At 55.9% G+C, this 17,785-nt stretch overlaps 1 protein-coding gene across 1 annotated transcript in view; it reads left to right on the top strand.

Moving 5' to 3' along the window:
* LOC119976429 overlaps window positions 1-17,785 on the top strand; it is a 63,140-nt gene that overhangs the window by 28,828 nt on the left and 16,527 nt on the right. The window contains 1 exon segment of the mRNA XM_038816960.1: window positions 1,777-1,907. Within this exon segment, the coding sequence (XP_038672888.1) occupies window positions 1,777-1,907 (131 nt within the window).

The raw sequence follows: 17,785 nt of genomic DNA, 5'->3' as shown, positions 1-17,785 counted from the left end.
AGTTTTGTTTTCAGAGCTGGATAGCTGCAGTCACGGCCAGAAGGGGTATTAGTCTATCTCTCTGTAATCTATAGACTGTAAATCAATCCTTTTGTGATTTAAAACTAATAACTGCTCTCAGTAGTGACTTTAACCTGATGTGCTTCTGTTTAAAGGTTTTTGAAAAAATGTTAACAGGACAGCTTAAGGATTATTTAGTGCTGTATTCTTTGGGGGTTGTATTTGAATTAATGGTTGCTAAGATGTTCACTATGTTTTAAAGAGGTTAACTTGAGTTCATAGAATAAACATTGTTTTGTTTTAAAAATACTTGTCCATTTCTTCGGTACCACATCTGCAGAGTGGGCCGTGTGCTCCCCATACCACAATCTATTAAAAGTTGTGGGTCAGGTGAACTCCATGATGCACTTTGGGGTTCTCTAAACCCTGGCCCATAACACCTACATTAAATTACAACTGCCCCAAGTCTGCCCATTCCAGCAGCCAGTCCATGTTCTCTTGAAGTTTATTATTCTGACCAGTCCCTGGGCGAGGTCACCAAATTCCTTCCCCTCCGTCCCCTTCTGTGGGAACTATCTCGGCACGAGCCTCAATTTATTCTGATTCCGGACAGGATATCCCTAAGTTGTTGTGCCCCGGGTGAGGAAGGATGAACTGGCTCCCTTTCTTTATTCAGCCCTCTCAGTTGGCCCAAATATGATTAATTTTAAAAGTATCCCTTCATTGCAGATACCCTTTTCCTGCCCATGTCTGAGTTAAAACTTCAACATATCCGCCCGTAATTCAGCCTCTGTCTCTCCGGGCCGCTGACTGATCCTCCAATCACAGCCTCTGTCTCTCCGGGCCGCTGACTGATCCTCCAATCACAGCCTCTGTCTCTCCGGGCCGCTGACTGATCCTCCAATCACAGCCTCTGTCTCTCCGGGCCGCTGACTGATCCTCCAATCACAGCCTCTGTCTCTCCGGGCCGCTGACTGATCCTCCAATTACAGCCTCTGTCTCTCCGTGCCGCTGACTGATTCTCCAATCACAGCCTCTGTCTCTCCGGGCCGCTGACTGATCCTCCAATCACAGCCTCTGTCTCTCCCACTCTCTCCAGCCACTCGCTCGCGCTGTGACCGTTGGGCTTTGAGCGCTCAGCTCGCGCATGCGCGCTCGCTTGCGGCCGCTCTCCAGCCGCCTTCACTCAGTCTGCAGCGGGGCTGCGCGCGCGCTCCTCTGCTCGGCAGTTAAACACCGTTTAAAATCAGAGCCACCTGATCAGAAAAGGGGCAGCAGGGAAATGGAGAAGCGCAGGTAGAGGGGGCTGCACAGGGACAGCTGCAGCTTCACCCCCCTCACTCTTTGATATTTCACTCACATCCTTCAGGGAAATGTCTGCATCCACAAACAAAACTCCCTGGCAGCCCTTTGCCATCACTCCCACATTCATTTCCATTCAAACTGCTCACATCCCCGCGGGAGGGAGGGAAGCGGGGCGGGCGGGACGGACTATTTAATGGACCATTAAAAGTTGTTGGTGAGAAAGTGTCATTTGAGATCTCTGTCCATCACATCCATCTCCCATCACTTTGCTGATTATTTCCAGCAGACTGATGGGGCGGCAATTAGCAAATTGCATTTGTCCTCTTTCAGTTTTCATTCTGTCTTTACTCTCCTGTTGTATAACTCTATTTATTGGCTGGATATTTAGTTGCTGGTTAGTCTAGTTGCTTCTCCGCCCTCCTTCACTCTTTCCTTTATACTTACACTTCATTTCCATTTCATTTTTTACAGATCCTTCCCCCCGGATGAAACCAGTTGAATGTTTCCAGGTTCCATTCACCGGCTCCATTAAAGGAAGAAAATTCTGGAAACAGAAAGGTTGGGACAGGAAGCCTGGGAATGAGGCTGATGTACCATCAATTGTACGCGAGGCGAGTGATTTACCAAAGTCTGGCTTTAATTGACTTGAACACAGCTCTGCGATCGTCTACAATGGAAAGGGACGATCGTCAGTCGTCTGACCATTTATACCTCGTTACTAGAGGCGTGGTTAACTCAGCCTGTCGGCCAATCGGTCGAGAGGCACATGACCGACCAGGGCCAATGGTAAGCCGACGTTCTGGCCCAATGGCAGATGAGTATGCAGATCATATCACCACAGAGGCTTTGTCTGCCTGTTGAGAGAGGAGGAGTGGTGAGGGGGATGGAGTCAGCTGGTCTTCACTGTGGACCTGGGGAACAAGCCCTGGATTGCAATCCATTTCCTGAAAGTGTCAGCAAAGCCCATTTTCTCAATTGTCTTGAAACATTGCACTCACTCTGGATGAATATCTGGATTGGAATGGATTTGTTTATTGTCATGTGTACCGAGGTACAGTGAAAAGTATTTTTCTGCAAGCAGCTCAACAGATCTTTCAGTACATGGGAAGAAAAGGGAATTAAACAAAATTCAAGAAAATACATAATAGGGCAACACAAGATATACAATATAACTACATAAGCATTGGCATCGGATGAAGCATACAGGGTGTAGTGTTAATGAGGTCAGTCCATAAGAAGGTCATTTAGGAATCTGGTGACAGTGGGGAAGAAGCTGTTTTTCAGTCTGTTCATGCGTTTCTCACACTTCTGTATCTCCTGCCCAATGGAAGAAGTTAGAAGAGTGAATAAGCCGGGTTGGGGGGATCTTTGATTATGCTGCCCGCTTTCCCCAGGCAGCGGGAGGTGTCGATGGTGTCAATGGATGGGAGGCAGGTTCGTGTGATGGACTGGGCGGTGTTCACAACTCTGTAGTTTCTTGCAGTCTTGGGCCGAGCAGTTGCCATACCAGGCTGTGATGCAGCCCAATACGATGCTTTCTATGGTGCATCTGTAAAAGTTGGTGAGGGTTAATGTGGAAAGGCCGAATTTCCTTAATTTCCTGAGGAAGTATAGTCGCAGCTGTGCTTTCTTGGTGGTAGCGTCGACGTGGGTGGACCAGGACAGATTTTTTGAGATGTGCACCCCTAGGAATTTGAAATTGCTGACCATCTCCACCTCAGCCCCATTGATGCTGACAGGGGTGTGGACAGTACTTTGCTTCCTGAAGTCAATGACCAGTTCTTTAGTTTTGCTGGCATTGAGGGAGAGATTGTTGTTGTTGTCATAATATACACCAGTATATCTTGGTGCAGACACACACTGATGGACATACACTAGGACCAATCAACTGGCACAAACACTACCGCCAATCACCAGTTAGAACACACACACTATAAAGACAGAGGGCATCACTTTTCCCGCTCATTCTGGATGCTGCCTCTCAAAAGCACAAGAGCTCATCAAGTACAGTACAAACTCACACCACGTGCTGAGAGATTCAACTGGTTCGGACAGGCACAGGTCTCTCGTTAAACTAGCATCGTGTATACCCACAGTTATAGTATGTCTGGTATTTTCTCAGAGTTAATAAAATAGTGTTGAACCTTCTTCAGTGTTGGTGGCATATGTCTGCTTCACAAGTCCACAGTGCCCAACACTTCAGCTACACCACTCCACTAGGTTCTCTATCTCCCTCCTGTATTCTGACTCGTCATTATTTGAGATCCGGCCCACTATGGTCGTATCGTCAGCAAACTTGTAAATGGAGTTGGAACCAAGTTTTCCCACTCTGTCGTGTGTGTACAGGGAGTAGAGTAGGGGGCTAAGTACGCAGCCTTGCAGGGCCCTGGTATTGAGGACCTGGGGAACAAGCACTGGATTGCAATCCATTTCCTGAAAGTGTCAGCAAAGCCCATTTTCTCAATTGTCTTGAGGAAACATTAGATTAATATCTTTTACACATCCAGGGAGAGGATTAAGGTAGAGGTTTGCCTGTGGAGAATCACATTGAATAACCACCTCCACATGTGGCCTCCGATCAAATATTATTTGTTTCCGGAGCAGAACGGAAATATCTCAGTGTTAGGATCTTGATCTAAATTTCCCAGTCGGTATTGAAGAAGAGATGAGTTTATTTTGATGATGTCACTCACACACAGCCCATCAGAGTGAGTTCCCTCCCCTCAGCGCAGATCCTTTTGATGTTGAGGAACAGGAAATCAAATCAGATATGGTGAAATCGTGGAGGGAACCTTCCCAACCCCAGTGAGTCTCTCCTTCCGATCCCCAGTGAGTCTCCCCGATCCCCAGTGAGTCTCTCCCGATCCCCAGTGAGTCTCTCCCCCCGATCCCGAGTGAGTCTCTAATTTTCTACTTTTTCTCCCAGTCTCTGTGACCCTGGATGTTGAAACAGCAAATCCCCGGCTCGGGGTGTCTGAGGATCTGAAGAGTTTGAGACGGACCGGGACCCAGAGGAGTCGCCCTGACACCAGGAAGAGGTTTACACACTGTCCCTGTGTGCTGGGATCAGCGGGATTCACATCGGGGAGACATTACTGGGAGGTGGAGGTGACGGGGAATCGGGGCTGGAGTCTGGGAGTAGCCGCAGAGTCTGTGGAGAGGAAGGACTGGGTCAGTCTGAGCCCAGAGACTGGATTCTGGACCGTTGGGCGGCATGATGATCAGATTTATATAAATTCCTCTCCTGAATCCCGTCTCCCTGTCGGTCAGATCCCCGGGAAGGTGGGAGTTTATCTCAGTTATGAGTCTGGGACAGTTTCATTTTACAACGGTCACAGCGCGAGCGAGCGGCCGGAGAGAGTGGGAGAGACAGAGGCTGTGATTGGAGGATGTTTCAGTGTCTCTGACCTGATGCATTTGGAAGCTGCCACTTGCTTGTGGGGCTGCTGACTGCTGCTAACATCGGAGGAATTGATCAGCTTTTTACCAGGCCTCACTTTTTAATTCCTTCTTTAAGGTCCCCATTGGCGCACATCTCCCGGGGCGGCCTGGCCTGGATGGGCCCGGCTGCTCCTCAGGATGTCCCGGGTGGCGTAGTGCTGCCCTGTTCTGTCCGCTGCCCACCAGAGGCACCAGGGACAGGAGGGGGAGTCCGAGGTGCTGCCGTGTTCCGGCACCTCCCCTACGGGAGCCACGGGCCCCATCACCTCCTCCTCCCTCAGGGTCCCCGATGGCCACCCGGGCATCTCCATGGGACAGGGGTGTGAGCGGAGCGGAGTGAATCACTCCGATCCCCAGTAAGTCTCCCCCCCAGTCCCCAGTGAGTCTCTCTCCCCGATCCCCAGTGCGTCTCTCCCCCCCGATCCCCAGTGAGTCTCCCCCCGATCCCCAGTGCGTCTCTCCCCCCCGATCCCCAGTGAGTCTCTCTCCCCTGATCCCCAGTGAGTCTCCCCCCGATCCCCAGTGCGTCTCTCCCCCCCGATGCCCAGTGAGTATCCCCCCTATCCCCAGTGAGTCTCTCCCTGATCCCCAGTGAGTCTCTCCCCCCGATCCCCAGTGAGTATCCCCCCGATCCCCAGTGAGTCGCTCCCCCGATCCCCAGTGAGTCGCTCCCCCGATCCCCAGTGAGTCTCCCCCGATCCCCAGTGAGTCTCCCCCCCGATCCCCAGTGAGTCTCTCCCCCCGATGCCCAGTGAGTCGCTCCCCTGATCCCCAGTGAGTCTCCCCCCGATCCCCAGTGAGTCTCCCCCCGATCCCCAGTGAGTCTCCCCCGATCCCCAGTGAGTCTCTCCCCCCCGATCCCCAGTGAGTCGCTCCCCCGATCCCCAGTGAGTCTCCCCCCGATCCCCAGTGAGTCGCTCCCCCGATCCCCAGTGAGTCGCTCCCCGATCCCCAGTGAGTCTCCCCCCAATCCCCAGTGAGTCTCTCCCCCCGATCCCCAGTGAGTCTCTCCCCCTGATCCCCAGTGAGTCGCTCCCCCGATCCCCAGTGAGTCGCTCCCCCCCGATCCCCAGTGAGTCTCGCCCCCCGATCCCCAGTGAGTATCCCCCCGATCCCCAGTGAGTCGCTCCCCCCGATCCCCAGTGAGTCTCCCCCCCGATCCCCAATGAGTCGCTCCCCCGATCCCCAGTGAGTCTCCCCCCGATCCCCAGTGAGTCTCCCCCGATCCCCAGTGAGTCTCTCCCCCCCGATCCCCAGTGAGTCTCCCCCCCCATCCCCCCCCCCCCCCCCCCCCACCCCCCGATCCCTAGTGTGTCTCTAATTTTCTACTTTTTCTCCCAGGCTCTGTGACCCTGGATGTGGAAACAGTGAATCCCTGGCTCGGGGTGTCTGAGGATCTGAAGTGTTTGAGATGGACCGGGACCCAGAGGAATCTCCCTGACATCAGGAAGAGGTTTACACACTGGCCCTGTGTGCTGGGATCAGCGGGATTCATATCGGGGAGACATTACTGGGTGGTGGAGGTGATGGGGAATCGGGCCTGGGATCTGGGAGTAGCCGCAGAGTCTGTGGAGAGGAAGGACTCGGTCAGTCTGAGCCCAGAGACTGGATTCTGGACCATTGGGCGGTATGATGATCAGTTTTATATAAATTCCTCTCCTGAATCCCCTCTCCGTGTCGGTCAGATCCCCGGGAAGGTGGGAGTTTATCTCAGTTATGAGTCTGAGACAGTTTCATTTTACAACGGTCATAGCGCGAGCGAGCGGCCGGAGAGAGTGGGAGAGACAGAGGCTGTGATTGGAGGATCAGTCAGCGGCCGGGAGAGACAGAGGCTGTGATTGGAGGATCAGTCAGCGGCCCGGAGAGACAGTGGCTGTGATTGGAGGATCAGTCAGCGTCCTGGACAGACAGAGGCTGTGATTGGAGGATGTTTCAGTGTCTCTGTGAACAGCCTCTGGAGGCAGCAGCTGACCTGATGGATTTGGAAGCTGCCACTTGCTTGTGGGGCTGCTGACTGCTGCTAACATTGGAGGAATTGATCAGCTTTTTACCAGGCCTCACTTTTTAATTCCTTCTTTAAGGTCCCCATTGGCGCACGTCTCCCGGGGCGGCCTGGCATGGATGGGCCGGGCTGCTCCTCAGGACGTCCGGTTGGCGTAGTGCTGCTCTGTTCTGTCCGCTGCCCACCAGAGGCACCAGGGACAGGAGGGGGAGTCCGAGGTGCTGCCGTGTTCCGGCACCTCCCCTGTGGGAGCCATTGGGCCCCATCACCTCCTCCTCCCTCGGGGTCCCCGATGGCCCCCCAGGTGTCTCCATGGGACAGGGGTGTGAGCGGAGCACCCCTGCAGGTGCTGGGTGCTCGCCGTCATCCCCTCCTGTAGTCCCTGGGTCTCTGCCTGCATCTGCACTGTGGCTGGGACTGGATATTCCAGGAGCCCGGGACCTGTCTGGACAGCAGCTGGTTCCTGGAGCTGGACTGCCCTCCGACCGACCGGCCCCTCGGCTGCTCCTGTCTCCACCTGCTGCACCGGACCGACTGTGTGGTTCGCACCAGATTGTGGACCAGGAGCCTCCTCACTAATGTGCCCGACCAAGATGATAGTCTCTGAGATGGTGGACAGTGTTGGAGACAGCAGTGAGGGAAAATCAGTGCCCTCCTATGACCCGAACTCCAGGTCTCCTGAGTCTTGGGCAGAGGGCTGGGGTTCTGGCTGCTCTCCCATCGATGCTCTGCCGTCCAGGGGGGCATGGCTCTGGCATTGGCTGGGGGCGGAGCGGCCCCCGGATGGGCCAGGCCCAACTCGTCGGGTCCTGCAAGACACAAGACGGCATGTATGGTTAGACAACCGGACGGTGGTGAGGCGTGAGGGTGAGGGCTGAGGTGAGGGGGTGAGGGGAGTTGGGGGGTGAGGGGGGTTGGGGTGGTGTTGGAGGGGTGAGGGGAGTGTGAGAGGGGTTGGGGTGGGGTTGGGGGACACACACTTGTGTCGTGAGGATCCAAAACCAGGCAGGGGGTCTCACTTCGTCGCGTGCCGCTGACCCCTGCCTTGGTGACCTCCCTCTCTTTGGGCCGCCGACCACGTCCAGTGCCCTCTGCTTGGGCACAGTGAGGTGACGCAGTGGTCCCGCTTCGATCTTCTCCCGCTCCCGGCGGTTGTGCGTGGCCTTGTCCCGGGGGGGGGGGGGGGGCAAACACAAACAACGACAGTGTTAGACAGTCCGGCGCATGCAGCCCAGGGGTTGGGTAGCTGATGGCATCAGTGGCCAGGGTACCCGGCCATTGCGGGTGGCATGGGCGCTGGCATGTGGGGCAGGGTGGGGGTCCGGCCGTCCACCGGGGGGGGGGTTGCGGGCCACATGTGTGTGGGGAGTAGGGGGGTTGATGCCATGGGCACAGCTCTGCCTACTCACCCTGGCCTCCCTGAGGAGGTTGTGCAGTTTTTTTCTGCACTGGATGCCGTAACTTAAGAGTATCTTAAGTGCGGCTGCGGCTGTGCGGCAATCACGGAACCGGCCAATCCGGCTCCATTCCGCATGAAAACTGGCGTTTCCCATGATGCCCGTGCTAGCCCCTTCGGAGTGGCTGAACAGTTTTTATCGTCGTAAAAGTTCACAGTTTTCACGACGGCGTCAGCACTTAGTCTCAAATTGGGAGAATCCAGCCCCTGGTGTCTGTAACTGATTGGAGCAATCAAGGAAATCTTTGGAAAACACGGTTAATTCATTTATGTTGGGAGTCCGGGGTGTGTGGGCTGGAATTGACCGTGCGCTCGCGCAGGGTGTCAGAACAGGAACTCACTGCCCCACAGCGCAGTTAGGGTTCAGCTTATTCAATGGTTCCAGGAAGGAGATCGATATATTTCTGATAAAAAACACAGGTTAAAGGGATATGGAGAGGAGGCTGGGAGGTGGATTTGAGACCAGGAGGAGATCAGCCATGATCTGATTGGATGGCGGAGCAGGCTCCAGGGGCTGAATTGCCGGCTTCTGCTCCTAATCCCGATGTTCCTGGGAATGCTGCTTTAACTGGGTTTATTTGTGATCTTTTATCCCAGGCCCCTGAATCAATCTGGTTACACATTTCAGTGTAAATACGTTTCCTGCCACTGCTTGGACTTGCTGCTTGTTGAATGGAATCAATCCAGCTGGGTTAACCCAGCGCTGTGTGTTCCTCATCTCTAAATATATAGATTATAAACCTGGGTGTTTGTCCTCTCTGTGTCTCCCTCTCTCTATTTCTCTTTGTATCTTTCCCTCTCTGTGACTCTCTCTCTCTCTATTTCTCTTTGTATCTTTCCCACTGTGACTCTCTATCTCTATTTCTCTTTGCATCTTTCCCTCTCTGTGACTCTCTCTCTCTCTATTTCTCTTTGCATCTTTCCCTCTCTGTGACTCTCTCTCTATTTCTCTTTGCATCTTTCCCTCTCTGTGTCTCTCTCTCTCTCTATTTCTCTTTGCATCTTTCCCTCTCTGTGTCTCTCTCTCTCTCTATTTCTCTTTGCATATTTCCCTCTCTGTGTCCCTCTCTCTCTATTTTTCTTTGCATCTTTCCCTGTCTGTGTCTCCCTCTCTCTCTATTTCTCTTTGTATCTTACCCTCACTGTGTGTGTCTCTCTCTCTATTTCTCTTTGCATCTTTCCCTCTCTGTCTCCCTCTCTCTCTATTTCTCTTTGTATCTTACCCTCACTGTGTGTGTCTCCCTCTCTATTTCTCTTTGCATCATTCCCTCTCTGTGTCTCTCTCTCTCTCTATTTCTCTTTGCATATTTCCTTCTCTGTGTCCCTCTCTCTCTATTTTTCTTTGCATCTTTCCCTCTCTGTGTCTCCTTCTCTCTCTATGTCTCTTTGCATCTTTCCCTCTCTGTGTCTCCTCTCTCTCTATTTCTCTTTGTATCTTTCCCACTCTGTGACTCTCTCTCTCTCTATTTCTCTTTGCATCTTTCCCTCTCTGTGACTCTCTCTCTCTCTATTTCTCTTTGCATCTTTCCCTCTCTGTGTCTCCCTCTCTCTCTATTTTTCTTTGCATCTTTCCCTGTCTGTGTCTCCCTCTCTCTCTATTTCTCTTTGTATCTTACCCTCACTGTGTGTGTCTCTCTCTCTATTTCTCTTTGCATCTTTCCCTCTCTGTGTCTCCCTCTCTCTATTTCTCTTTGTATCTTTCCCTCACTGTGTGTGTCTCTCTCTCTATTTTTCTTTGCATCTTTCCCTGTCTGTGTCTCCCTCTCTCTCTATTTCTCTTTGTATCTTACCCTCACTGTGTGTGTCTCTCTCTCTATTTCTCTTTGCATCTTTCCCTCTCTGTGTCTCTCTCTCTCTCTATTTCTCTTTGCATATTTCCCTCTCTGTGTCCCTCTCTCTCTATTTTTCTTTGCATCTTTCCCTCTCTGTGTCCCTCTCTCTCTATTTCTCTTTGCATATTTCCCTCTCTGTGTCCCTCTCTCTCTATTTTTCTTTGCATCTTTCCCTCTCTGTGTCTCCCTCTCTCTCTATTTCTCTTTGCATCTTTCCCTCTCTGTGTCTCCCTCTCTCTCTATTTCTCTTTGCATCTTACTCTCTCTGTGTCCCCCCCTCTCTCTATTTCTCTTTGCATCTTTCCCTCTCTGTGTCTCCCTCTCTCTCTATTTCTCTTTGCATCTTTCCCTCTCTGTGTCTCCCTCTCTCTATTTCTCTTTGCATCTTTCCCTCTCTGTGTCTCCCTCTCTCTCTATTTCTCTTTGTATCTTTCCCTCTCTGTGTCTCCCTCTCTCTCTATTTTTCTTTGCATCTTTCCCTCTCTGTGTCTCCCTCTCTCTCTATTTCTCTTTGCTTCTTTCCCTCTCTGTGTCTCCCTCTCTCTCTATTTCTCTTTGCATCTTACCCTCTCTGTGTCCCCCCTCTCTCTCTCTATTTCTCTTTGCATCTTTCCCTCTCTGTGTCTCCCTCTCTCTCTATTTCTCTTTGCATCTTTCCCTCTCTGTGTCACCCTCTCTCTCTATTTCTCTTTGTATCTTACCCCCTCTGTGACTCCCTCTCTGGTTTAGCACAGTGGGCCAAAAAGCTGGCTTGTAAAGCAGAACAACGGCAGCAGTGCGAGTTCGATTCCTGTACCAGCCTCTCCAAACAGGCGCCGGAATGTGGCGACTAGGGGCTTTTCACAGTAACTTCATTGAAGCCTACTTGTGACAATACACGATTATTATTATTTCTGTTTGTATCTTTCCCTCTCTGTGACTCTCTCTCCAGCCCCCTCTCCCCCTTCCCTCTCTCTCTCTCTCTCTTGACCAATGAAACCTCACATTCTCTGAGAATAGTTCCACAAAGTGTCCTGTGCCTGGAGTGGGAGAAACTGTCTGGTTTTCACACACGGACAGAGTTCAGTGAAACAAAACAAAATGAAGGAAATCCCCTTCCTGTTGGAGTCAAACGATCGCATCATTTTAATCACCCCTAGCCACACAGACAGAGCCACATCCGGTCTCCATTGCTCTGACTTTAACTTTGCACATCCGCCCCCACCCCCACCCCACCCACAAACAACTTTTTAAATTGCTGAACACCCACAAAGAAATCTTGTTGACAGCAAACTGGTTGGCGGGGGGGGGGGGGGGGGAGGTCACAGAGGGTGTTGTTTAGGGGGAGTTTTCAGGGGAGGAGAGAGGGGAGACTAGCTGGGGGAAATCACAGCGGATGAGAAGGGGAAGATGGTGGGTATTCGGGGGGGGGGGGAGATGGAGGCTATTCCTGGGTGTGGGGGTGGGTGAGTTGGAGGCTATTCCTGGGGGGGGGGGGTGAGTTGGAGGCTATTCCAGGGGGGGGAGAAAGAGATGGAGGCTATTCCTGGGGTGGGGGGGAAGAGATGGAGGGTATTGGGGGGGGGAGAGAGAGATGGAGGCTAATCCTGGGGTAGTGGGGGACAGATTGAGGCTATTTGGGTGGGGGGGGAGAGATGGAGGCTATTCCTGGGGGAGTGGGGGAAGAGATGGAGGCTATTCCTGGGTGGGGGGGAGATGGAGGCTATTCCTGGGAGGGCGGGGGGGGGGGGGGAATGAAGGGTATTGGTGGGCGTAGAGAGATGAAGGTAATCCTGGGGGGAGTGGGGGAGAGATTGAGGCAATCATGGATGTAGGGGAGATATGGAGGCTATTCCTGGGTGGGGGGGGAGGTGGAGGCTATTCCTGGGTGGGGGGGGGGGGGTGAGAGAGAGATGGAGGCTATTCCTGGTGGGGAGGGTGTGTGGGGGAGAGATGGAGGCTATTCCGGGGGGGGGGGGGGGGGGGGGGGGGGGTGGGGGGGAGGGGGATGGAGGGTATTCCTGGGGGTGGGAAATAGAGGGTATTCCCCGGTGGGTGGGAGGGTTGCAGCTGGATTCCTGGGGGACAGATTCATGGGAGTGCGTTTTGGGGAGAAATTCACTGCGGGGTATGTTGCTGAGGGAATTTGTCGGCCGGGGGCAGAGAAGACAGGAAAAAGTGAAAAGATGGAATGAGAAAGCACAGAAAAAAAGAGGGAAAAGAAAGAGAGTGAAAGTGATTGAAACCCTGTAACTGCCTCCCTAACAACATGGCGGGAGAATCCACACCAATACAGACAGCAGAGGGTGCAGAGTCCAGCCCATCAGCCTTGTCAATCTCTCTGCAGTGTGGCTGTGGATTCAGGGCCCTGTCACTCTCCGCCTGCTCCTTGATAACCATGAGGCTCTGTCCACTCCCTGCTCTCCCTGGACATGTGCCAGACCAGTTTGACACTCAGCTCTGGGACACACAAGAGTTTCAGCTGAAGATCTCCAGGCTGACCCAACACAGCAGCTCCTCAGAGAAACTCTCAACTTGCTGCATTGAAGCTGTGTCCACATCGGAAGGAGGAACATTTATTCTCTGTGTATGTGAGTGGGAAAGAAATGGTGGGGCAAGGGTGGGAGAGAGGGAGGGGTGAGAGAGAGGAGGGGGTGAGAGAGGACGGAGGGAGGGGTGAGAGAGGAGGGAGGGGTGAGAGGAGGGAGGGGTGGGAGAGGAGGGAGGGGTGAGAGAGAGGAGGGAGGGGTGAGAGAGGAGGGAGGGGTGAGAGAGAGGAGGGAGGGGTGAGAGAGGAGGGAGGGGTGAGAGAGGAGGGAGGGGTGAGGAGAGGAGGGAAGGGTGAGAGAGAGAGAGGAGGGAGGGGTGATAGAGGAGGGAGGGGTGAGAGGAGGGAGGGGTGAGAGGAGGGAGGGGTGAGAGAGGAAGGGAGGGGTGAGAGAGGAGGGAGGGGGTGAGAGGAGGGGGGGGTGAGAAGGAGAGGAGGGAGGCGTGAGAGAGGAGGGAGGGTGAGAGAGAGGAGAGAGGGGTGAGAGAGAGGAGGGAGGGGTGAGGGAGGAGGGAGGGGTGAGAGAGAGAGAGGGAGGGTGGAAGGAGAGGAGGGAGGGGTGAGAGAGAGGAGGGGGGTGAGGGAGAGGAGGGAGGGGGTGAGAGAGGAGGGAGAGGGAGAGAGAGAGAGAGGAGGGAGGGGTGATAGAGGAGGGAGGGGTGAGAGGAGGGAAGTGTGAGAGGAGGGAGGGGTGAGAGAAAGGAGGGAGGGGTGTGAGAGGAGGGGAGGGGTGAGAGAGGAGGGAGGGGTGATGGAGGGAGGGGTGAGAAGAGGAGGGAGGGGTGAGAGAGGAGGGAGGGGTGAGAGACAGAGGAGGGAGGGGTGAGAGAGGAGGGAGGGGTGAGAGGAGGGAGGGGTGAGAGAGGAGGGAGGGGTGAGAGAGAGAGGAGGGAGGGGTGAGAGAGGAGGGGGGTGAGAGAGGAGGGGGGTGAGAGAGGAGGGAGTGGTGAGAGAGGAGGGAGGGGTGAGAGAGGAGGGAGGTGAGAGAGAGGAGGGAGGTGAGAGAGAGGAGGGAGGGGTTAGAGAGAGGAGGGAGGGGTGAGAGAGGAGGGAGGGGTGAGAGAGGAGGGAGGGGTGAGAGAGGGGTGAGAGAGGAGGGAGGGGTGAGAGAGGAGGGAGGGGTGAGAGAGGAGGGAGGGGTGAGAGAGAGGAGGGAGGGGTGAGAGAGAGGAGGGAGGGGTGAGAGAGAGGAGGGAGGGGTGAGAGGAGGGAGGGGTGAGAGAGAGGAGGGAGGGTGAGAGAGGAGGGAGGGGTGAGAGAGAGGAGGGAGGGTTGAGAGAGGAGGGAGGGGTGAGAGAGAGGAGGGGAGGGGTGAGAGAGGAGGGAGGGGTGAGAGAGGAGGGAGGGGTGAGAGAGAGGAGGGAGGGGTGAGAGAGGAGGGAGGGGTGAGAGAGAGGAGGGAGGGGTGAGAGAGGGGTGAGAGAGGAGGGAGGGGTGAGAGAGGAGGGAGGGGTGAGAGAGGAGGGAGGGGTGAGAGAGAGGAGGGAGGGGTGAGAGAGAGGAGGGAGGGGTGAGAGGAGGGAGGGGTGAGAGAGAGGAGGGAGGGGTGAGAGAGGAGGGAGGGGTGAGAGAGAGGAGGGAGGGGTTGAGAGAGGAGGGAGGGGTGAGAGAGAGGAGGGAGGGGTGAGAGAGGAGGGAGGGGTGAGAGAGAGGAGGGAGGGGTGAGAGAGGAGGGAGTGGTGAGAGAGGAGGGAGGGGTGAGAGAGGAGGGAGGGTTGAGAGAGGAGGGGAGGGGTGAGAGAGAGGAGGGAGGGGTGAGAGAGGAGGGAGGGGTGAGAGAGGAGGGAGGGGTGAGAGAGAGGAGGGAGGGGTGAGAGAGGAGGGAGGGGTGAGAGAGAGGAGGGAGGGGTGAGAGAGGGGTGAGAGAGGAGGGAGGGGTGAGAGAGGAGGGAGGGGTGAGAGAGGAGGGAGGGGTGAGAGAGAGGAGGGAGGGGTGAGAGAGAGGAGGGAGGGGTGAGAGAGAGGAGGGAGGGGTGAGAGGAGGGAGGGGTGAGAGAGAGGAGGGAGGGGTGAGAGAGGAGGGAGGGGTGAGAGAGAGGAGGGAGGGGTGAGAGAGAGGAGGGAGGGGTGAGAGGGAGGAGGGAGTGGTGAGAGAGAGGAGGGAGGGAGCTGCCTCTCCGTCTGAATCCACCCAGTGGGTCCACCCCTCTCACCCCAAACAATCTCCTGCGAGGTTTTATTTTTTAAAGAAACCTTCCTGCAGTGAAATGTCCCTGGGGAAAAGGCAGCAGGCAGTCAGATGGAAGTTTCTGTGTAAGTTTCACTCAGATAGACAGTAATTGACATCTTGGGCGGGATTTTCCGGCATCGTTCCGCTCTCGCTCGGGCTAAACGAGGACGGTGAACAGCGGGAGAGGCAGAAACCGAGAACCACGCCAGGCACCAAACTATTTACGATGCAACCGGCCGCTCCCATAGGGAAAATCGGGATCTCCCATTTCCAGACAGTTAATGGGAGCCAGCCCATATCCAACGGCCTCCCGTCATTCAGCGGCCTCCCCAGCAAGTGGTCTCGCTGGCACCGGGCGGAAGGGCTTCTGTGGGGAGCCGAGGGGCTGAGTGGCCATCTTTGCTCACAGGGAAAGGGTCCGGGGGGTGCTGGGATTGCCCCCTGTGCTCAGTGGGGAGAGGGGGACCCTCGGCTGGGGGTGGGGGACCCTCCGCTGCCATGGGGGGGGGGGGGACAACTGGGGGGGCAACTGCTTACGGCAGCACCATGCCAACCCCTGGATCCCAACCCCATTCAGGGGGCAACCCTTGTCCCTGCCTGTCTGCCCCACCATCCACCCATAACCCCCACCGCCCACCCATAACCCCCACCGCCCACCCATAACCCCCACCGCCCACCCATAACCCCCACCGCCCACCATAACCCCCACCGCCCACCCATACCCTCCACCGCCCACCATAACCCTCCACCGCCCCACCCATAACCCTCAACCGCCCAACCATCACCCCCACGCCCCCGCCATTAACCCCCACCGCCCCCCCCCCCCCCCCCCCGCCCCCCCCATAACCCCACGCCCACCAATAACCCCCACCGCCCACCCATAACCCCCACCGACCACCCACATAACCCCCAACCGCCCCCACCCATAACCCCACCGCCACCCATAACCTCCACGACCACCCACTAACCCCCACCGCCCCACCCATACACCCCCACCGACCACCCATAACCCTCACCGGCCCCACCCATAACCTCCACCGCCCACCCATAACCCACTGACCAACCATAACCCCACCGCCTACCATAACCCCCACCGCCACCCATAACCCCCACCGACCACACATAACCCCCACCGCCCACCCATAACCTCCACCGACCACCCATAACCCCCACCGCCCACCCATAACCCCCACCGACCACCCATAACCCCCACCGATTGCTGAGGCCTCTGGCCGTGCAGCTGAAGACTATTGCTAATAGGAAATTGGTAATCGTGGCTAAATGGGCATTTCACACAACCCAAAGTGGATTCCCGTGGGTGGGCGGGCATGTAGCATGTGGGAGTCATTGCCGAGCATCCCAATCACACCCTGATGCCTGGCTACTGTCCCTGAGCACTGCGGGAGGCAACACCACACACGCAGCAGCCAACACCCCAACACCCGAGGGATGGGACACAGCTCCGGGGACATGGCCACGGCCGGAGGGGGGGTGAGTGCCTCGGGGAGGGGGAGATGCCTGGAGAGATGGGCTCAGGGTTCGGAGGTCAGGCCGCATTGTGGAAGAAAGTGACAGAAGCGTCAGAATGGTAGTGCACAAAGATGTTGAATGTGTTTAATAATTCCCCACCCTCCTGATGGTGCCACCCCGTACCTACCAACCCTCCCTCCCTCCCCCTTCCCCAGTGCCCTCAGTGATCCTCAACAGGCTTGGCCCTCCCAGCTCTACCACTCCACCTTGGTGTTTCCCCAGGATGCACATCTATGTTGGAGGCAGCCAGCTGCTGATCTCATCCTGTGGCCTTCATTGTCCCTGGTGGGCGTCTTGTGGAGACTCTGAGGTCGGAGGGCCCGGCTCACTTGTCAGTGGCACAGTCACAGCCGTGCCGTCCTGTCCCGTGTGCTGACCCCGAGACGCGGCCTCATCAGACGGGTGGAACTCTGGAGAGCTGGTGGCCACCATCCCCACTCCATGGGAATGGTCCGGGTTGGCACCCAGCACCCCCTCCTCCCCATCGGTGCCCCTCGGGCCCTGGGGTTCACCTTGGGATGGAGTGGCAGCTGGTACCAGCCCCAGCTGCCCCTGCATCGTCTGGCTCTGCCAGCCCTGGCGGTTCCCCATGGTCCGCACGGTCATGTTGATGCCCTCAGTGATACAGCACTTCAGCAATGCCCACCTGTGACTGGGACAAGCTCTGCAGTGTCTCGGCCGTTCCCATTGAGAGCGGGACATGTCCCGCAGAACCTCATCAAGGTCAGCCTGGTACTGAGTGACATCACCCATCGAATGGGACATTCTGCTGAGACCCTCAGCCATGGCCGTCACCGACTGCACAACGCCTTGGACACCTTCACTGATGGTGCCGACGTCGTGCACCAGGCTCTCCACTGCGGCCGCCACCCTGCCAGTGTTGGCCTCGGTGCCACGCATTGCCGGTGAAAGCTCCTGTGCCCGTAGCCTCTGGGACTCCTCCTTTTGGCTATGGATCTGCTGGAGTGATGCTGACATCTCCCTCTGAATGTCCCGGCTGCTCCCTATCGTCTCAATCAGCTCCGGGTAACTCTGTTCCAGAGGCTCAGCATCAGGCTGGGACCCAGCAGGGTCAGGGATCCAGCAGCTCTCTGACTGCTGTCTTGCCTGAGGGTTCCTGCCTCCACCTGATCTACATCAGCAGCTGGTAGCACTCACCAGATGTGCCCCAGAAGCTGACCACTAACATTTCCACCGAGGTGGGTGTATCTGTGCTGGTGGAGGGTGGGGGGTGACAGCTGTGCCGCCACCATAACGATTACATCCTCGGAGCTCTCCTCCGAGGTGGTCTCCTGGGAGTCAGGAGAGGAGCCGCCCGGGATGGGCCTGGCACCGTCGGCTGGAGGACTGCGGGAGAATGGACATGTGGTCAGTGGGAGGGGATGGGTCAGTCAGCTATGGCAATAACAACTCACGTTTGACAGGTCACCCAGGTGGGGCCCGGGCTTCCTCACCTCTGCCGCATCCTCCAACCTCCGCGTGGGTGACCAATCTGTCCTTCGGCCACCCAGTCCCTCCACGG

Source organism: Scyliorhinus canicula, chromosome 13, assembly GCF_902713615.1.
Source record: "Scyliorhinus canicula chromosome 13, sScyCan1.1, whole genome shotgun sequence".
Classification (NCBI taxonomy): domain Eukaryota; kingdom Metazoa; phylum Chordata; class Chondrichthyes; order Carcharhiniformes; family Scyliorhinidae; genus Scyliorhinus; species Scyliorhinus canicula.
The sequence above is the reverse complement of the archived record's forward strand: the minus strand, read 5'-3'. Positions and strand labels throughout refer to the sequence as shown.